Source organism: Prunus mume, linkage group LG4 (assembly GCF_029339155.1).
Source record: "Prunus mume cultivar Tortuosa linkage group LG4, ASM2933915v1, whole genome shotgun sequence".
Lineage (NCBI taxonomy): Eukaryota > Viridiplantae > Streptophyta > Magnoliopsida > Rosales > Rosaceae > Prunus > Prunus mume.
Window position 1 is genome coordinate 8,382,639 of NC_142701.1, and position 22,860 is coordinate 8,405,498.

The 22,860-nt window shown below is 37.8% G+C and overlaps 1 protein-coding gene and 1 pseudogene across 1 annotated transcript; both read right to left on the reverse strand.

Moving 5' to 3' along the window:
- Positions 1-4,850: 4,850 nt before the first annotated feature.
- LOC103328268 (shikimate O-hydroxycinnamoyltransferase pseudogene) lies at positions 4,851-6,007 on the reverse strand (annotated as a pseudogene).
- A 10,228-nt stretch (positions 6,008-16,235) lies between these two features.
- LOC103328213 (shikimate O-hydroxycinnamoyltransferase-like) lies at positions 16,236-18,317 on the reverse strand. Its single transcript, XM_089049727.1, has 2 exons — positions 17,727-18,317; positions 16,236-17,387 (listed from the first exon to the last, which is right to left on the reverse strand). Exons 1-2 carry the CDS (start codon positions 18,165-18,167, stop codon positions 16,500-16,502), a joined length of 1,329 nt encoding a protein of 442 aa, XP_088905853.1. The 5' UTR covers positions 18,168-18,317; the 3' UTR covers positions 16,236-16,499.
- Between the last annotated feature and the right edge of the window lie 4,543 nt (positions 18,318-22,860).

Here is a 22,860-nt window from a genome sequence, read left to right on the forward strand (position 1 = left end):
TTTGACGTATACGATCTTGAACTATGAAAAAAGAAGATTGTCGGTTGGATCATTGAAACTAGTTCAGGAGTTCGGGTTTAGGGCTTAGGGTATAGGTTTTAGGGTTTAGGGTTATGGTTTTGCGCGACGAATTGATTCTTACGCGTCACGCAAACCTTATGCGACAAACAGAATCAATTCATCGCGCAAAATCATTAAAAATTTCGCTCCCTCTCCGCTCCAGCACTTAGTGAAATTTTTTATCAAAGCCGTTGCGATTTAATACACTTCCTTCGTCACAAAATCAATAAAAATTTCCCTCTCTCGCTCCAAAGACTTAGTGAAATTTTTTATCAAAAGCCGATTTGCGACGAATACACTTCCTTCGTCGCGCAAAATCAATAAAAAATTTCCCTCCTCTCGCTCCAAAGACTTAGTGAAATTTTTTATCAAAAGCCATTTACGAATACACTTCCTTCGTCGCAAAATCAATAAAAAATTTCCCTCCTCTCCGCTCCAAAGACTTAGTGAAATTTTTTATCAAAAGCCGATTCTTATGACGAATACACTCCTTCGTCGCAAAATCAATAAAAAATTTCCTCCTCTTCGCTCCAAAGACTTAGTGAAATTTTTTATCAAAGCCGCTTATTCTTGCGAAATACACTTCCTTTCGTCGCGCAAAATCAATAAAAATTTCCCTCCTCTCCGCTCCAACACTCAGTGAAATTTTTTATCAAAAGCCGCTTGCGCGACGAATACACTTCCCTCCCGTCGCGCAATCTCATTGCATTGATTTTTCCCGCTCAAAATCAAATCCCAAAATTTTGGGCGGTGCATATCTTGTGACGATGTAGTTTTTAAATCGTCGCGCAAAGTATATCTGTTCACAAGTTTGCGCGACGAAAATCATTGTTTTAGTCGCGCAAAGGTCCAATTTTTATATTATTGCGCGACGAAATGTTTATTTTTTCGTCGCGCAAAGGTTATTTTAATGAAGTTTGAGCGACGAAATTCATTTTTCGTCGCGCAAAGTCGAATAAGTTTTCTGAAAATCGCGATCTTCTCCTTCTTCCCCAAATTCTGAAACCTAACCCTAAAACCTCCCAAATCTCTCCGCCGTGACCTCAGCCCCTAATCCGCCCCAAATCAGATCCTGCCGCCGCCACCGTCGATCCCAGGAGCTTCTCCGCCGTGGCTGTCCATCCTGCCGCCGTGAATTGCTCGGTTTAGCCCGAATCTCCGCCGCCGTTGTTCTCTCTCCTCCGGGCACCAAATCCGGCAATTGAGGTATGCTTTTTGGGCTATTTTTCATGCTCTAGCTGATGGTTGTGTAGGATTTGATTGATTGTGTGCATAGGGTAGTCAATTTGAAACCCTAGGTTTCGGCCGGTTTTGAAATTCAAATTCCGGCCACTTCCGTCCGTTTTTCGGGGTAGGTCCGAGAACAAAAGTGGCTCCAATTGATGTTTTAAACCTAGGGTAGGAACCTTGCCCCTTAATTTGTAGGATTTCCCGGGGATCGTTATCTCTTAGGGCACCCACGCGCGTGTGGTGGCGCGTGTCTGTGGCATAGGGCATTTTGTCCCAGTGCAAACATTTCGTTGTCACGAGCGCGTAGGTGTGCTCGGATTGGAATTTGGTTATCGTTTGAGTCTCGAACGGTTCGAACCTATTGTGCGATTTTAGGGTTTGATATGTTCGGACCGTTGGATCGAGCTGAAACTCACGTATGTGGTACCATGTATTTATAGGATCGTTTAGGAATCGACGGATTGTGGATCGGAGTCCCGGATACTCCGAAATCGCAAACCCTAGGTCAAACTATGATTTTAATTAGTTAGTTCAATTTTTTACTGACATTGTATGTGCTACATTGGATTAATGAAATTGTGCAGATGTCAGACTTGATTAGACGTCGTAGGGCGGTGACGGCTACCGAGTTCGGAGGCCCGGCTCGGCCGCCACCTTGCTCCCGATGGAGCACGACCACGCTAGCTGGTCCTGGGGATCCCAGCGGCTGCATCATCATCTTCTTCGGTGGTGCAGCCTCTTAGCGCTAGGCGGCGACACCGCCCGCTACCACCACCGACACCACATCCATCGATCTGATCGTGCCTCGGGGCACCTACAGGTAATACCCTTCCCCTTTCATTTTTTGTTTAACATTTTTTTAATTGGGAATTTGATGGTTCAATTTGATTGTATATGTAACAATATTGTCCTATCCCTTTGCAGCCAAGAGGAACACCCGAGGGCCGTGTCGGCCTGAAGACGGAGTCACCCGGGTGACCAATCGTATTAGCATCGGATATGACGAGCGCCATCGGGCTGCACCGACGGCGGACTTGCATAGCTCCTTGGCCCACGACATTGGCCACCGTTCGGACCCATTGCCCGATGCAATGGAAGTCTTGGAAGGTCATACCTGACGAGATCAAGATGCAAGTTCGCGGCCAGTTGTCGGTATTTTTCCTATCTTTTAATTATTTTTCTTTCAAACTTTATATATTTCTATTACTTAATGTATGTAATCAATTTATTGCAGACGAACTACGACTTAGAGGACCTCAACGAGGAGACTTTGGCGACGTCAATGACTCTTCGGTGAGAGGTACAAGCAGGAAGAGCGACTTGCACCACCATTTCCAGCGTTTGATGATCCGGAAGTCGCTCTTCAGGGAGGGTTGCCCGAAGGAGCTTGAGGGGCGGGAGGATAGTTACGTGGCTTGCGCTCATTTTGATTATGTGGTATTTTTTTAATAATATTTGTTTAATGTTTATTTTATTTTTTATATCTCATTATTATTTAATTTATTTATAGTTCAATTCTTACGTTTTATTTTTTGTATAACAGAATAAAGCCCAAGTGAATAAGGGCAATAGGAAGAAGAAGACTCTTCTTCACCATTCCGGCTCCAAGCCCTTCTCATATAGGATGGATGCACGGCGTCGGGTAAGAATAATATAATTTATATTTAATTTTTAATACGTCATTATTATTAATTTCTTTTGTTCATACTAATATTTTTCTTCTCTTGTTCAATTAAGGGGGGGTTGAAATTCCCAGAGATCGACGTCTTTGGTGACGTTTATGTTCGACTGGGAATGAGTTGGCCGAGTCCCTTCATGTAAGTATTATGTATTTTTAATTCTTATGTTACACTTTCAATTTATATGCATTTTTGAATTTATATTTTATGTAATGTTAAACAGACGGCGATGGTGGAGATGAGCCAGTTGGTTCTTCAAGAGTCCGCCTCCCAACTTCCTCCCGAGACTCCGATCGAGTGTGGATCCTCCGCATGATGCCGGATTTCAGATTTTGACGCAGACGTTGGATCGGACTCTCGGGAGGAGGCCGGAACGTATTGTAGGGGATGGGAATGCCCGACAGAGGAACCTCGACCGCGGTCATCGTCGCAGCAAGCGGTGGTGCTTTGACATCGCGGTTGCCGAGCTTGAGGGTCGGATGTCGGTGATTCTGCAGCGCTCGCGCGGTCCGGATTCCAATCCCGAATTTTGGTGCGTCGACCTCCGAGCCCGTCCCCGAGCATCCCGACACCACGGCCCCGCAGACACCCATACCTCCGAGCCGCATGTGGCAGATGACCAATTAGATTTCGGAACATTATTTGATTAGTTTTTTATTTTTATAATTACTTTTACAATTTGTATACATTTATTTTATTTTATATAATATATGTTTTCTTTACGATTAATTTTTTTTATAGTAATTTCATTTTAATTAAAAAAAAACAAAATTTATTTTTTTACAAAATTAAAAATCAAATAATAATAAATTTTTTTTAATAATATATATTGCTTTTGCGCGACGAAACATAAATCGTCGCGCAAAAACATTTAAATATATCTTAATCTTGCGCGACGAGTAATTTCGTTGCGCAAGATGTGTATGCGCGACGAATAAGATGTCGTCGCGCAAGGTTCATCGCGCGACGGACAATTCCGTCGCGCTTGTTTTGCGACGACTTACATTTCGTCGCGCAAATATTGTGCGACGGAGAATGAGGTCGTCGAAATGTTTTTGAAGCGAAGATGTTATACGTAGCGCAAACTGCGTGACGAATGACATTTGTTCGTCGCGCAAATGCTTTCTTCACGACCTTTGCGCGACGGATTGCGCGCGACGAAGATTCATCGCGCATAATGTTGTGCGACTAAAATCGTTTTAAAACACTTTCGTCGCGCAAAGACTAAAATGTAGTAGTGGTTAGTTTTAATTTTCTAATTTTTGATCTTTTCTGGTTTTGATTTTCTAAATGCTTTACAAAAATGCTAAATTCGAAGAGTTCCTTTGCTAGTCTTGAAGTTTATTGTCGCTCTTTATCTTACCATATGAGAAAATGCATGATAAATCCTTTTGTAATTGACGTGAGTTTTATCGTGGCTAGTGGCATTGATGATGATTCCTTCAAGATCCGAGTCAGGAGATGCTGGTGACCCATATGCTGTTTTTGGTCGTTCATAATCCCGACAGCCCTTATTTGCTGCATGTGCTCTCTCTCTCTCTCTCTCTCTCTCTCTCTCTCTCTCTCTTATATGTGAGCATTTGCTGCATGTGTGGGTGGGCCATGACAATGAGTCTGCTCCTCACACTCAAATTCGAATCTCTTTTATCGTAAATTACAATTTAGAGTAATTTAATCTATCACTTGTATAAATAAATAATAACTACATGAGCGTTTGACCAAAATGAACAAACTTGATTAGTTTATAAAAACTTGCAGATCTTTGTTTTCAAGATTACATAAGCATGTATTATTAGATGCCAAAAGAAAAAAAGACATCATTTAGAGTCAAGAAAAGATAAACATGACCAAAATGCGACAAATCTAAAGGTACTAGCTTAGTTAAGCACAACAATTTCATATGGTCTTTGCATTATCCATTATGCAACAGAAATAATATCCCATGATTTCATAAAAACAGATTAAGTTCTTTAATAAACATCAAAATAACAAAAGATAGCTTGCTTCCCATCTCATCAGCTAGACTAGAAGAAAATGGAATGCCCGGAAATCCTTTTTCAGGCATGTCATGTCCTTATATGTCATACAACAACTTGGAAAATGATTTCATATGTTCAGATTGCAAAGAAATGGCCACTGATATACTCCCATCATTTGATACACTAGGTAAAACTACAGCCAACCCCTCATATCCAATTCCACCACTCATATCCAATTCCACCAGGTCCCATGAAAATAGGTCGACCCCAACCAAAGTCAGCATCATGGATCGGCAGCCTAGCCCAACTGGCTATCCCAAGTCTTGGGCACCTAAAAGTATGAGCCCCTCGAACAAGGCTCGACAAATCAGGCTCAAGTTTCAGATAGTCAAGTGCTGATCTAAGATAATCATTATCCATTCGCATCACAGCATCATGCACACACCTTGCGGCATACCATGTAGGTTTTGATTTGAGATTCCCTGATGCAGCGATTGGGGCCGCTGCAAAAACCACATTGCCAAAGAAACCAGGCGGGAGAGGCGGCTCCAGTCTAGACCTTCCGTCAAGGGCAACGTGTAGTTTGGTCTCTTGATCATCAGGAAGTTGGCGTGCATTTGATGCACATCGCCAAACATGACCTGCCAACATCTCAAATGTGCTAAATTCGATTGTGTTCCCATCTTCCTTAGACTTGGCCTTCAACATGTTGAGCTGCTCCCGCATCAATCTAAAAATGGAGACAGTTGTGCTTTCAACATTACTAGCGTTTGTGCTCCGCGGAGGGGTTTTTATGGGGGGATCAGGTTGGTATTCAATGTGATGGAATGCAGGTTGGGGCGGGTCTCGGGCACGAAGTAATGTCCTATCTATAAATGGTGGAATTGTAATGTCACACCCACGAGCGATATCAGACCATGTATTTACAAAGTGGAGACCAGAAACTCCATCTGCTACACGATGTTCCAGACCAACACCGACTGACACTCCACCACATTTGAAGAATGTGACCTGAGGCATATACAGAGTAAAATCCACAAGCATGCGTACATCAAGAGAAAGGCTTGGATTTTAGTGAAACTTTCAGTCCTGTAGTGCGTCACACCACTCAGGTTAATACTGAGTCTAGCTGCAATGAATAAATGGCAATTAAGACAACTTGATGTTAAGAACGCTTTTTTACATGGCGAATTGGAAGAAGAAGTGTTTAAGAAATAGCCACAAGGGTTTGCAGATCCACGTTATCCTGATTTTGTATGTAAGCTTAAGAAATCATTGTATGGTTTGAAGCAAGCTCCAAAGGCTTGGAATGCCAAATTCAACGGATACTTACCAGCTATAGGTTTTCAAGCTTCACAGTCTGATCCTAGTCTTTTTATCAGATATTCAAACTCAGAGGTTGTGATTCTCTTACTCTACGTTGATGATATTATTCTCACAAGTTCTAATGAGAAGATGGTTTAGCTTGTGATTGATGAGTTAAGTTCTGTATTTGAAATGAAGGACTTGGGTAAGCTTAAATTCTTTCTTGGCTTGCAAGTATCCTATGCCTCCAATGGTGATATTTTTGTTAATCAGTCCAAATATGCTAAAGAGTTGCTCCACAAAGCTGGGATGCACTCTTGTCGATCCTGCTAAACTCCATGTAAACCACATACACAGGTGTTAAAAGATTCTGGTGAAGTGTTAACTGATCCAACATTGTTTAGGAGCATTTTAGGGGCTCTTCAATATTTGACTTTTACAAGACCAGACCTTGCTTACTCTGTCAACTCTGTGTGTCAATACATGAATCAACCTACTGATCTTCATTGGCATTTGGTGAAAAGGTTTCTCAAATATGTGCAAGGTACTTTAGAATATGGCCTGAGTTTTATGGTGATCTGCATCTCTCTGCATATAGTGATGCTTATTGGGCAGGAGACATCAACACTCGCAGGTCTACAACAGGTTTTGTGATATTTTTGGGCTGCAATCCTATATCATGGTAGTCAAAGAAAGAAGGCTCTGTTTCAAGAAGTTCTACAGAGGCAGAGTACAGGGCTCTAGCCAATACTACTGATGATTTGGCTTGGATTCTGTTAATGTATGGTGTTTACTATTTTCGTTTGGCTTCCCTTGACAACTTTGTAATAGGATGTGTTTTGTTATTTATCAAGCTCAAGTTTAGATTAAGGAAAACTTTTCTTGGTGCTCTTCTCTAACTTCTGCTCTATGGAGGTTCAAGCAAGTTGACAAAGGTATAGTGCATTGCATATCATTTCATAAAACAATCTTCATAAAAATGATGACTAGTCATCCGTTTCTCAGATGACTAGTCATCCTTGCTCTGTTGGATTTCCAGCTAGATAACAAACTGTTTGTCCTATTCCTCTTTCTCTCTCTCTGCTACCATCTGTGTTTCGACCTAACGAATTTTTTGGGTGTAAAGGCTACGTTTTTGGTCATTTGGTGGTGTCTCTTTCGCGTGGAAGTTTTGGAAAGATTGCTTTGCTTTCTTTCTCTTCTTCTTCAAGAGAGAACCATATATTTTCATCTATGAGTTTTTCCAACTGATTTCTTTTGAAAAGCTTTTGAAAACCCGAATCTGCATCTAGCTATTCAAATCATCTCTCATTTATATCTAGGTCAAATTCAAGACTGATTTATTCAAGAGTATGGTTTCTTGAAGAAATTGGTCATTCTCCTTTGAATCCAAATATTGGTTTCGGTCTGTGTTGGAGCTTGCAAGCTAGTGCCATGGGATGAACGAGCTGGAGAAAGAGCTGCCATTGCCATGAAGAACTGAGCTTCAAGTTTTGCTAAGTTGGAGAAGAAGATTGCACAAATGAGGTATTGCTCATATTCCTAAATAGACCTAGGTGCATCTTGAGCTTGGTTGTGTTTCCTTTGTAAGAATCTTTTTCTACTTAGTGGAGTGCCTGGTCGGTTGATGACTCCCAGTTTTTCCCAATGGTGGGTTTCTGGGTGAACAAAATTTGTTTTGCATATCTGTAATTTTTCTGGGTTTGTGTTCTTGGTGGTTGACTAGTCATCTTTATCTGCTGTTTGATGTTTGCATGATTATGATGATTTCACACACTTTCACTATAGTTGTTGCTAGCACAGGGGATGCCTAGATTGACGGGTCCTTCTGAGTGCCTAGGTTGTCACTAGTAATCTTCTAGGGTTGCAGGTACATTGTGGCATGATCTGTGTGTTCTCTTGATTGTGATTGTTCATGACTAGCAGTTGACCAGTCATATGTGTATTTGGTCAAGGTTTAAAGTGTGTGAAGATTGTTGTGTTGTTTTGTCTTGTTTGTGTAATTAAATTTACCATTCGTCACCTAAGTACCAATTTCAGATTCGACAGGTTTTAAAAGATTTGAAGCTGTATCTGCCAGATCCTCCAGTTGCATATTGTGATAATCTGTCAGCTTTGGCTCTTAGCTCAAATCCAGTATACCATAACAGAATTAAACACTTGAACATTGATTTCCATTTTGTAAGGGAGCGAGTGCAAAAGAAGGATTTGCTAGTTCAATATGTTTCAACAGATGAACGACTTGCTGATGTGTTTACAAAGAGTCTACATCGTCCTATCTTCTCACAGCATTGTATTATTTCTTGCCTTTCAGAGCATTCAAAATGGTTGTTGTGTTGTAAAGTCTTGAGTGAAGCCCACACATTTGGAAATAATGAAGGACATCATGATGAAGCTTGTCTTGCCATCATACCTTGAGAGCAAATTATACATCCCTAGGAGGCAATGATCTTTGCCTATAAAATAAGGCAATAATTGAAATAAAAATTATTTTTAATTACAGCGATATTATAATCACTACCTTTAATTCGAAGATAAGGTGGACCACCATATTTAATCCTACATAATACAGAGAGCTGGGGCAGAAGAAAATTACTAAAGGAGACCAGGGGTCGAGTAATGGAAGTCATGGGATTGATGGAATTGGTGAAGTTCGGAGCTGGAGTTTCCATTCTTTCTTTGCCATAATATTATGCTTTGTTTTGTTTTTTATACCTTTATTTTTATAGCTCTTTTATTTGATTTTTGTAGGAAAAGTTAATTAAAAATAGTATTATTACCTTACTTCCAATATTTTCAGTGATTCTGCGCTCTTGGAAAGATTTCGACTAAAAACTAACTTTTTGAATGAATTTTAGCGCAACGCCAATTGGAGAAGAAAGCTAAGACATTGAAGATCGTTGTGTTAAAGTCTTGACATAAATTCAGACATCAAGCATACACACAGAAAAGGAATCAAACTAAAATCACGGGTATCACAAGGGGCAGTTGAAATTGGGAAAGAGATTAGGTTCCTTTTCAAGAAAATCAGGGAAGTGATTGCCTATTTCAAGCCTATCTGCCAAAACTGAAGAAATCCTATTTTCTTTCCTTCCATTAAAGAAGAGGAAAAGGGGGGAAATATCTTTGCAATAAATAAACACAATCACCCTACTCCAGAGAAGAAACAGTTTACTATAAATACAAGATGGAGTGAACAGGGTAAAGGACAACCAAAAAATCAATCAAAAACAAAAACTCAAAATGATCACTTGATCTCAAAAAACCTTCAAAACACTGAAGCAACCAAAGCTCATTGAGCCACAACACACAACAAAAAATCAAAACACAAAAACAACAACAATCAATCCAACACTCAAGTCATCAATCAAACAAACAACTCAAAATCAACCAGAAGCTCACTTGAATTCCAAGTGAAAACCAGCTTTAGATTAGAATTCCCAAGGTTCAGACTTAGAAAATAAGTCATTCAAAACGAGATTTCTCTCGTTACAAATTTGGTTTAGCAAAAACCAAGATAGAGCTTGAGCTTTTCCCAAACATGAAAACCTCAACAAATTGCCCATCAAGTCGAGAATAGCCACTGCCTGAAGTCTTCAACCTTTGGTATCGATTTATAGTTGAAGCTTAGCAACCATCTCGAAATGGAGTTCCAATATATCTTCATCTCTAGCATAAGTATTTATTGTTATAGTTTTGTAAAAGCCCCTCACCCGAGGCCTTACTTGGGAGATATTCTCACCCAAATTCACAATCGTTTGTTTGCAGAAATCAGTAACAAGTTATCCATTCCAAACTAAGTCTGCTTTTATTACTAGAACAGGTTTATATTTTTCCAGAATTTTCTAGGAAGTGGAACGACCCTAAAACGTGCATGAAAGTTTGCTGCCGTGTTTCCAAGTCAAAGAAGGATTATTTCCTAGTTTGTTTCCTTAATTGTTTGAGATTTTGTTTTGCTTTAGGAGAGTTTTTCCAGACCCTTTTGGAGTAAGGTTTAGTTGTTTTACGCTATATAAGGTCACCCTAAGCTCTCTCTATGGATCATCATCTTCCCATGGAGATTCTTAAGATCAAATCCATCGGCCAAATTGGTTTTATGACAATAATGCTCTTGTTTATATTTTCTTTTCACATGACCTAATTTCTCTTGCTAGGGCTACGATGTAGCCTAACCATGAATACTTGATTTTTATATTTATGTTAATTTCTGAATACTATGTTGAGTATTTGTTACTGTTCTTAATGCTTTGAATATTTGGCCAATATTTAATTGAATTGATGATCCAAGCAGAGACCGAGAGAGGATGTTTGGTATTTGCTTCTTGTAACAAATAGCATGTCCTGAATGAATGCCCGAGAGGGACTAACATGACTCATGCAGTTTTCTTGCAGGATTCTCATAGAACTTAATGGGTTATTGATTTTCTAAATTCGTTGCTCGAGAAAGAATGGGTTGTTAATTAAGAATACTTTTGGTTGAGCTCGAGATGGGATATCGAATGAATTAAGAGAAACCAACTGTCAACATAGGTAGTAATGAGGGTTAATTGACTATAAGAATTAAGTGGAATTGGTTATGGTGAAATCAGATGCTCTAGTGTCACATCAACTTGATTTTCCATCATTAATTAAATTTCTATTTTTCATAATTGTTTTAGTTTACTTAAATCAATCAATCTTCTTAATCAACTGTTCAAATAAAATAATAAATTAATCATAATTGATAGTTAATATGAAATTATAGTTTTCGTGGGAACGACACTCTACTTATTTATATATTACTTGTGCGGATTGTGCACTTGCAATAATTTTGTTGAAGTAGAGAATTATGTTTATTTTTCTTTTCCGTGTTGAAGATGCTCCGTAGCATTGTCAAATAAAGACTATTGTCGAATTCTCTCTGTCCTCAATGCATTAAAGGGTATTTTTTTTAATAAAGGAGGTGATATTCTCACTCATCTTTTCTCCACTTACACTCTCTTTTGCTTTTCAATACTTTTTAATCAATCTTGTTATTTCTCTTTCTTATTCTATTTTTACCCTACATTAATTTCTTTTTACATCACTTTTATATTATTTCTTTTTTTTCCTTTTTTACTTTACTTCTATATTATTTCTTTTTCTTTGTACTTAATTTTTCCAATTTACACTCCACTTTTAGTATTAAAGGAAATAAAAAACTTAATTGCTTATTAGATTAAAGAAAAAAAAATACTGAAAATGGAATGCAAGTTGGAAAATTAAGTATAAAGAAAAATAACTAATATAAAAATGAAATATAAAGAAATTAATGTAGAGTAGTAAAAGTAAAATAAGAAAGAGAAATAACAAAATTGATTAAAAAGTAAAAAAAGGTGTAAGTGGAGAAATAAAGGAAGTGAGGAAATCATATTCCTTTAATAATTATAAGAAGAAAACAAAATAGTTCGTGGTTTGAAACTGTTCCACGATACGTTCACCCAGGATTAATTTCAGATCACACAAACCGTATCACTTTTAAAATAGGACGTTGTTTGAAGCTGTCTTTCGTCGATGGGACCTCTTCTCCAAATTTTAATAACTGACACAACCTGATCATTAGAGGGGACCTCTTCTCCAAATTTTAATATCAGACCAACCACTAGATGGGACATCTTCTTTATGATAATATCAAACATTCCATGAGCCTGACAAAACCACGTGGAACCTCTTTTAAAAGGTTTTGACTGTAGTATGATTATTTACTCTTCCTTTTTTCACAGTGAGAAATAAAAACGCTACAAATGCTCTTTGCATTAAACAAAAATTTCTGAAAGTAACAAATTGTCAATCCCGAAGACTTGACACAACAATATAATGAGAAACTTCCAACTGCTATAAGGCCATTTATTATGTGGGCCAAAAATGTAAAATCTGATGGCGATTGTGGCTTTAGAGCCATTGCTGGGTTGCTAGGTTACGGCGGGAGAAATCTTGGCTTAAAGTAAGGAGGGAGTTATTGAATGAGTTGAAAAATAATGAATTTCTTTATGAATTTATCTTTCAGAGTGTTGAAAGTAAACGTGAGGTTGAGTATCGCTTGGATTATTTTGATGATTACCCTTTAGAAGATAGATGGATGCTCATACCAGAAATGTGTTACCTTATTGCAAATTGTTACAATGTGGTCTTGATGCATTTTTCAAATACCATATCTCTTATGTTTCTACCAACGGAAAGTCATCCTTTGCATGAATATCAACGTCGGGAAATTTCCGTCGGATTGTTGAAAAACACTTTGTGCAGGTATTATAATAAATTTTTTCTATTTATAGCTGCCAGTTTTGCCTTGTGAAATTTATTTGTTGTTTTAACTATACATTTGATAACTTTATTTTATTTTGACAGCTACATTTGCAACCACACCATCCTATGCCACCTGTTATCAATCGTTGGCTTGATATTTCCAACCTCAAAGCATTTGATTGGTATAGTCCATATCGAGATCGCATTGACAATTGGAAAGAGCTTACTGGTTCATTTGATGTACATCTTGATGTATATTGATTCCTTACTATTAGATGTTTTGTCACAATAGTTTTATTTTCATCCGACTTACTGGGTTTTGTAAACTTTTATAAAGTATTATCAGATTACACCATCTTTCAGAAAATACATGATATGCTCTCCTCAATTATTTATAAGTAGAGTTTGTTTAGCAACCAAAAGGCTAATGTATCTGGCCTTTCGGTTGCTGCTTCAGCAGTAGACATGGTCTATGTATTCTAGGCTGAGGAATGGAAAAGGAAGTAAGGCAAGTCTTAGTCTTTTGGTCAACCATTTTAAGTCAGCATCCTACGTGTTATAGGCATGCTATTATCAACCATGAATTTGTTATTGTCTTTTTTGTTTTGGAATTATTCTTAAAAAAACACTGCTTTTCATGATTTTATTGTAAGAAAGTGAAAGTATATGAACTGTGCAACGATTCCAAATCCAGGATAGGAATCAAAAGTTATTCCATGTATGCCTATGAGATAGCACATGGCGGATTGTTAGCAAGTGTGTCATCTTACGACCCCAAGCCCTTTCTTCTTTGGCTTCGTTTCTTGCTTTAGGTGTGGAGGACCAACAGACTGGCAAAGAATAATGTGCTTGCAGTTCAGATTAAGCTGCAAACAAATAAAGAGAAACTGGTGAGGAAATCAAACAAGCATGCTCTCTACTCAACTTCATCCTTCGGTTCGCCCAGAACAAATTCCACGTACAAATCCTTAAGCGCAATCACAACTGTAGTTATGAGGGGACCCATAATTGCACCCTAAGAACAACACAAGAAATAAGAAGATTAGCTTAAGATCGTGATGACCAAGGATGACCAAGTTGAATGCAAAGTTTATGTGATGTGATCAAAGTGGCCGTTAGGCATCTCCGTGGAATGGAATCTCATTGTGTTGGTGATTCTACCAAAAGGCTAACGTATCTGGCCTTTCGGTTGCTTGCAGTGAAAAAAACTTATTCTCCTCTAAAGGTAGCTTGTGGGGTTTAAATAGAAAATCTCTTTTATTTCTTATTTTTTCAGCTTGGGGTGTATTTAAGGGTAGTTTGGGAAGATAATGGGGTTTACTTGGAAATTGTGAAAATTTAAATTCAAAGTTGGGGTAAACTTAGAACATGGGGTGAACTAAGAGAAGTGTGAGGTTTAAATAGAAAATCTCTATTTTTATTCGTCTTTTATTTGGTTTTTGTAGGAAAAGTTAATTAAAAAGAATATTATTACCTTACTTCCAATATTTTCAGCGATTTTGCGCTTTTGGAAGGATTTCAACTGAAAATCAACTTTTCGAATGAATTTTAGCGCAACGCCAGTTGGAGAAGAAAGCTAAGACATTGAAGATTGTTGTGTTAAAGTCTCATATTTTTTCAGAAATTTCTAGGAAATGGAACGACCCTAAAACGTGCATGAAAGTTGGCTGATGTGTTTCCAAGTCAAAGAATGATTCTTTCCTAGTTTGTTTCCTTAATTGTTTAGGATTTTGTTTTGCTTTAGGAGAGTTTTTCTAGACCTTTTTAGAGTAGGGTTTAGTTGTTTTATGCTATATAAGGTCACCCTAAGCTCTCTCTATGGATCATCATCTTCCCATATACAACTTTTATACACCTACAAATATATCACAGAGAGAGCCAAGAATTTGTTGTTGCACTAGTTGAGGAGCTTTCGAAGGTGTTCATATGGAGATTCTTAAGATCAAGTCCATCGGCCAAATCGGTTTTATGACAATAATGCTCTTGTTTAAATTTTCTTTTCTCATGAACTAATTTCTCTTGTTAGGGCTACGATGTAGCCTAACCATGAATACTTAATTTTTATAGTTATATTAATTTCTGAATACTATTCCATGTTGAGTATTTGTTACTGTTCTTAATGCTTTGAATATCTAGCCAATATTTAATTGAATTGATGATCCAAGCAGAGACCGAGAGAGGATGTTTGGTATTTGCTTCTTGTAACAAATAGCATGTGAGTGCCCGAGAGGGACTAACATGACTCATGCAGTTTTCTTGCAAGTTCTCATAGAATTTAATAGGTTCTTGATTTTCTAAATTCGTTACTCGAGAAAGAATGGGTTGTTAATTAAGAATACTTTTGGTTGAGCTCGAGAAGAGATGTCGAATGAATTAGGAGAAACCAACTGTCAACATGGGTAGTAATTAGGGTTAATTGACTATAAGATTTAAGTGGAATTAGTTATGGTGAAATCAAATGCTCTAGTGTCACATCAACTTGATTTTCCATCATTAATTAAATTTCTATTTTTTATAATTATTTTAGTTTACTTAAATCAATCAATCTTCTTAATCAACTGTTCAAATAAACATTTGAATTAATTATAATTGATAGTTAATATGAAATTATAGTCTTCGTGGGAACGACACTCTACTTATTTCTATATTACTTGTGCGGATTGTGCACTTGCAATAATTTTGTTGAAGTAGAGAATTATGTTTATTTTTCTTTTCCGTGTTGAAGATGCTCCATAGCATTGTCAAATAAAGACTACTACCGAATTGTCACTGTCCTCAATGCATTAAAGGGTGTCTTTTTAATAAAGGAGCTGATATCCTCACTCATCTTTTCTCCATTTACACTCTCTTTTGCTTTTCAATACTTTTTAATCAATTTTGTTATTTCTCTTTCTTATTCTATTTTTACCCTACATTAATTTCTTTTTATATCACTTTTATATTATTTCTTTTTTTTCCTTTTTTACTTTACTTATATATTATTTCTTTTTCGTTGTACTTAATTTTTCCAACTTACACTCCACTTTTAGTATTAAAGAAAATAAAAAACTTAATTGTTTACTGGATTAAAGAAAAAAAATATTGAAAATAGAGTGCAAGTTGAAAAATTAAGTATAAAGAAAAAGAACTAATATAAAAATGAAATACAAAGAAATTAATGTAGAGTAGTAAAAGTAAAATAGAAAGAGAAATAACAAAATTGATTAAAAAGTAAAAAGAGTGTAAGTGGAGAAATAAAAGAAGTGAGGAAATCATATTCTTTTAATAATTATAAGAAGAAAACAAAATAGTTCGTGCTGTCTTTGGTCGATGGGACCTCTTCTCCAAATTTTAATAACTGACACAACCTGATCATTAGAGGGGACCTCTCCTTTATGATAATGTCAGCACCGTACCAAACAAGTTGCTCAGCCATGTATCAGTTTTTGGTCGATGGGTCTCCAAATTTTAATATCAGACCAACCACTAGATGGGACATATTCTTTATGATAATATTCTTTATGATAATATCAAATATTCCATGAGCCTGACAAAACCACGTGGAACCTCTTTTAAAAGGTTTTGACTGTAGTATGATTATTTACTCTTCCTTTTTTCACAGTGAGAAATAAAAACGCTACAAATGCTCTTTGCATTAAACAAAAATTTCTGAAAGTAAAACCTATGTGCAGGTTTACCAAAGGCACTAACCTTTATGCAATCAAAGTGATTCAGTATGTTTTTGTTTCATGGAGAAAGAAAATCTTATTAAGAATCACAGTAAACTACAGGTACTCAGAAAAAGAAGTCCACCACAGCAATAAACAAAGCTTTTACAGATACTCTGAGAATCTTATTCAGTACTAGGTTGTTTCTAAAACACATACTCTAATATAGATTAACCAAACGACCACTTGAACTTTTCCGATCACTTGAAAAGTCCCAGAACTCAGAGGACACACACAGAAGCCCAAAGTGTGTTCAACGTATTGCTTTCATTTCCTTATATCTCATACAACAACTTGGAGAATGATTTCATACGTTGAGATTGCAGAGAAATGACCACTGATAAACTTCCATCATTTGTTGCACTTGGTAACACAAAAGCCAACCCCTCATATCCAATTCCACCAGGCCCCATGAAAGTAGGTCGACCCCAACCGAAATCAGCATCATAGATCGGCAGCTTAGACCAATTAGTTATTGCAAGTCTCGGGCACCTAAAAGTACGAGCTCCGCGAACAAGGGGTAACAGGTCAGGCTGAAGTTCAAGATAGTCCAGCGCTGATCTAAGATAATCGTTGTCCATACGCACAACAGCATCATGAATACGACTTGCAGCATACCATGTTGGTTTTGATTTGAGATCCCCTGCTGCAGCAATCGGTGCGCTTGAAAAAATCACATTGCCAAAGAAACCAGGAGGGAGGGGGGGTTGCAGTCTGGACCTTCCATCAACTGCAATATGTAGTTTGGACTCTTGATCATCAGGAAGTTCACGTGCCACGGATGCACATCTCCAAACATGACCTGCCAACATCTCATATGTGGTATAGTTGATTGTGTTCCCATCTTCCTTAGACTTGGCTTTCAAGATGTTGAGCTGCTCCCGTGTCAATCTAAAAATGGATACCGTTGCGCTCTCATCACCTACAGATTTTGTACCGGTTTTTATGGGTGGATCAGGTTGGTATTCAATGTGATCGAATGCAGGCTGTGGTGGGTCTCGGGCACGAAGTAATGTCCTGTCGATGAATGGTGGAATTGTAAGGTCAAGACCTCGAGCGATATCAGACCATGTATTTACAAAGTGGAGACCAGAAAGGCCATCTGCTACACGATGTTCCAGGCCAACGCCAAGTGACACTCCACCACATTTGAAGTATGTGACCTGATGCATAAACAGAGTAAAACCAGAACCATACTTTGGTAAGTTTAAGTCATATCAGGTTCAAGAATTGTCCCGGATGATATTATGAGCAAGAGAAGTAAAAGAAAGGGTGAGCACTTCGAATTGTATAGTGAGGTAAAACTATTCTCTAATCCACCAAAAAGAAAATGCATCCACTCAGATATAACAGGAAGACGATAACTTGAGCTTAATTTAAAATAATTTAGGAACAAAATAATTTAAAATCAACTACATTCAAAACGAAAATATATGGTAAAAAGATTTCAACTCTTGTGAAATTAGGGAGTGAAAAAATGTCTCCTCTCTTTCTCTGAATACCTGTACGACCAAGAGGGGATAAGAAGATATCCCAGCGGAATAATCAACAGCAGGAATGAGCTTCCGGAACTCAAGAGTCGGCGCAAAGTCCCCAAAATCATCGAGGACCGAGGCAGTCTCCGCCACAACAAACAGCACTCCCTCTGCATTGCAATCGATCTCGATACGTCCCTCATCGTTCAGCTTCAGGCGGCCGGCCACGGGGTAGAAGGGCACGAGGGCCTTGGCAAGGGAGCACTTGAGCACCTCCGAATCCAAGACACGGTTGTTTTGAAGATGATGTGCGCCGTTTTGAACGTTTGGCCTCCTGTAGAAGTAAACACTTCCAAGGTGAGTTGCCGAAATCACGATATCCAAGTCCGATATCCACAGCGCCCGTTTCGGCGTTTCCTCCACTGGCTTCACCACCACTGACTCCCTCACTCTCACGTTCACCGACATCTTTTGCAACGCCCTGCCTAACACTCCAAACCTTTGTAGTTTCTAATATATTTTCTCACTAAGCTTCAAGTATGGAGGCTCAGCGCATCATTCTTGATGGAACGCACCCTCATTTATTGAAACTGCTCTACCAGTATAATTTTGGTCCACAAACTATTCATTTCATTTCAATAGTGATGATAGGGGCATATTAATTTAAGTTTTAATCTTATTAATTTTCTTTTCAAATATATTATACTTAAATGTTATATTGAAGTTAATTATTTTTAACTTAATATTAAATATTTTTTAATTAATGAAATTGACAGAATTCAGACATTAGACTTGATTTGTTAATGTTGACCCAAAAAAAAAGACTTGATTTGTTAACAGCTGCAAGTACAGTGACTAAATTAGGAAAATTGAAATTATGGTGACTAAATTTAATTTTGAGCCAAATCCCAGTTACCAAAAATGTAACTAACCCTTTTAACTAATATGTATTGTTGTAGTTGAGGAAATACAAGACTTGAAGAAGATGAAGCGCAAGAGCATAGAAGACTATTTTATCCACATTAGAAGGTAATCAGTATTATCCTAAAATGAAAAGGAAAATACAGTTACGTATTGTGTGTTAGCAGTTATGTATTTCCTACCCCCAAAAACTCTAAAGTTGTTTCCAATTCCACTTGATTTGGATGGTGCTCCTGTGCACTATAATCTACTTAGTTTATCTCATGATGGAAAAATATTGGCAGCAACTTATATAGTAGAAGATGTGCGTTTCCATTATTGTGCTGCTTATATATAGTGTTGTGTCTTTCAGCCAAATTAAAAGATGGAAGAGATATATTGAACAAATGCAATGGAAAAGCTTATATTGAAACGATGTTTAAATTTAAAAGATGTTTAAATTTCATGTTTTGCTAACTGTTTAGTCTCCAAGATTTAGAATCCCTAAGCATTGAATGGCAAAACCCTACTCACAATTAAAAACAGAAACTACGATGCAGTTTATATTTTATACCAAACATATTTGCAACACTAAGACACTACCCGAACTTTAATACAAAAAAATAGACACTATTAGAACTACTTAAAAAATAATGATTAATCTACGCTCTAACAAAAAGATAAATAGAATTGTTACATAAAAAACAAAGACAAAAACTCAGTTAAAAAATAGAAACAAAAATGATTAATGTGCACGACGAAAACATGATCGTCGCGAAGACGAAAACATGATTGTCGCGAGTACACTGCGCGACGGATAATATTCGTTGCGCGATTAGTGTCGCAACTATTTGCGCGACGATCTTTCTTTCATAGTGCAATTCGTGTCTCCAACATTTGCGCGACGAATAATATTGCGTGATGAAACATTCGTTGTGGCGCATATCCATTTCGCGAGACGAATACTTTTGTCGCGCAAGAATAAAATATATGTATTTAAAATGTAGTTTTTCGTTTTTTTATTTTGTAAAAATGAATTTGCGTGATGAAATATATATTATTTAAATTTAATATTTTGTAAAATAATAATAATTTTTTTATTTATTTATAAAAGCAGCGAACCTCTGTCTTGAAATATATAAAATTTGAAAGAAAAAGAATTAAAAGGTAGGATACATATCGACAACTGGCCGCGAACCTCTGTCTTGAAATCGTCAGGCATGACCTTCCAAGACTTCCATTGCATCGTGCAATGGGTCCGAACGACGTGACCAATGTCATGGGCCAAGGAGCTATGCAACTCCGTCGTCGGCGTAGCCCGATGCCGCTTGTTGTATCCGATGTTGATATGACTGTTGGTCACCCGGGTGACCTTCGTTGTCTTCAACTGCCAACACGGCCCTCGGGTGTTCTTCTTGACTGCAAAAAATATGACATTAATGTTAAATAAATAACAAATTTAACTATAAAATACATAGAATAAAAAAAAGGAACTGGAGTTGAACGAAATCTATACGGTGTGACCACGCACCGATGGCGTCGGTCGATGTGGTGTCGGTGGTGGTGGGTTGGTGACGCCGCTGGCTCTAATAGGCTGCGCCATTGAAGCAGTGCCCGGACCCCGACCAACGGCAAGGAGTCTATCGATCTTTGGAGCGATGGCGCAGATGTCACCGAGTCGGGAGGCGAACTCTGTGTAGTCATCATCGCGTTATGACTTCTAATCAGGTTTGACATCTACAAAATTTCATTAATACACATACAAATTTATCAAATTTACGAATATATAATTGTAAGCACATACAATTTCATTAAGAATTTTAACTAATTAATTAAAAGCATAGCTTGACCTAGGGTTTGCGATTTTGGAGTATCCGGGACTCCGATCCACGATCCATAGAATCCTACACGATCCTAGAAATACAAGGTACAACATACGTGAGTTTGAGTTTGATCCAACGGTCTGAACATATCAAACCCGGAAATCGCACAATAGGCGAAATCTGTTCGAGAGTCAAACGGTAACCAAATTCAAATCCGAGCACACCTACGCGCTCGAGACAACTAGAGGATTGCACTGGGACCCAACGCACCACTACTACATTATCCCACGAGGCACCACACGAGGCCGGCAGCGCTTGGGTGTCCAAAGCGATAACAATAACTGGAAAATTCCAAAAACTAAGGGCCAAGGTTCCTACCCTAGGTTGAAAACATCAATTGGAGCCACTTTTGTTCTCAGACCTACTCCGAAAAATGGTTGGAATTTAAATTCAAAAACTAGCGAAAACTTAGGGTTTCAATTCGAGATACCTACTGCGAAAATTAATCAAATCCTACCCAACCATCAGCTAGAGCACGAAAAATAGTCAAGAAACCATACCTTAGGTGTCCGATTTGGTGGCCGGAGGGAAGAGAACGAGGCCGGCGAAGATTCTGTGAAAACCAAGCAATTTCGGCGGCTAGACGGTGACGGCGGGAAGGTCAGGCTTGAAGGATGTGGCGGCCCGGTCCTTTTTCCGTGGAGCAGTGGGCTAAGGTGACGGCGGAGAATGAGAAAGGTTAGGGCATAGATAGTAAGTGAGGAAGAAAGGAGGTTGTCGCGTTTTTCTTGAAAATTTAATCGATCTTGCTCAACGAACAAGATAAAGCGTCGTGCAAGGTAGGTAATCCGCCAATTTTTTCGTCACCTTGCTCGACGAGGAATAAACTAAACCTTTGCTCAAGGTTGTCATTCCGCCAAAATTTTGGGGCTTAGGGTTTCGGAAGGAGTGAAGGGTTTGATCGAGCTTGCGCGACGAACATTTAGTTTCTCAGTCGCGCAAGGTTCAAATCTATAGACTTTGCGCGACAAGAAGTTAAATACTCCGTCGCACAAAGTTGTCATTCCTCCAAAATTTTGGGGCTTAGGGTTTAGGAGGGAGTGAAGGGTCTGATCGAGCTTGCGTGACGAACATTTAGTTTCTTCGTCGCGCAATGTTCAGCTCTATAGATTTTGCGCGATAAGAAGTTAAATACTCCGTTGAGCAAAGTTGTCATTTTGCCAAAATTTTGGGGCTTAGGGTTTAGGAGGGAGTGAAGGGTTTGATCGAGCTTGCACGATGAACATTTAGTTTCTCCGTCGCACAAGGTTTAGCTATATAGACTTTGCGCGACAAGAAGTTAAATACTCTGTCGCGCAAAGTTGTCATTCCGCCAAAATTTTGGGGCTTAGGGTTTAGGAGGAAGTGAAGGGTTTGATCGATCTTGCGCGACGAATAATGAAATACTCCGTCACGCAAAGTGGTGTATCTGCCTTGAATCGAAGATTAGAACAACTTGCGCGACGGAGAAGTGCTCTGTACGTCGCGCAAACCTCTCACAAAGTAATATTGTAATTACTTTAAGTAGTATTTAGTTTTATTTATTTACTTTATGAATTATTATTTAAATATTTTAATTTATTTATGTAAGTACTTAATAAAAAGTATTTAATTCTTTTATGGACCTCAAAACCTATTTTTAATGTTCACAAGTATTATTAACATCCGGAAACTTATTTTAAGTAGGCAAACATATTGTAAAAACTATTGTAATATTCCAAAAATTGATTTTTAGCCTCCAAAACCCAAAATCCATGTCTCAAATTAAAAACTCTAACTTCTAAACTTGTTCCAACACTATAATCAAGTCTCGAACCCTAACCAAAAGCCTACTCTAGTTGTGACTCGATTACGCTTGGATACTCACGTAACTTGACCTAGTAACCGGACTTAATCCAAGTTAATTGAGTACACCTTTATGTAGACAATTATATTAAACTTATATTTTTAATTTAAACTGTATAGCCATTTTATAATTGAGTACGCCTCTTGGAATGTGGATATTAGTGGGTTAATTCACAAATAGACTCAACACTTTATTTTTTTGACTTTGTAGTTTTTACTCTTCTTATGATACTTATGAGTCTTAGTGAGTTATAAATATGTTTTGCACGACGAAAAATTACAATTTTGTCGCGCAAAGATGTGTTGCGTGACGTCAAGAGTACTATCGTCGCAGAAGGGTATATTTCATTGGAAAATTATTGCAACTTGTACGACGTACAAGGTTACATTCATTGTGCGATGACATAAGTCATTCGTCGCGCATGTTTCGAAGCATAAATTTAATATTATTTTTTCTAGAATATCCGGACAACTTGCACGACGTGGGTGATCTCTTTGCGTCGCGCAAACCTCTCGAAATATTACTATTTTTTAAAAAAATTTAAAAATTTAAA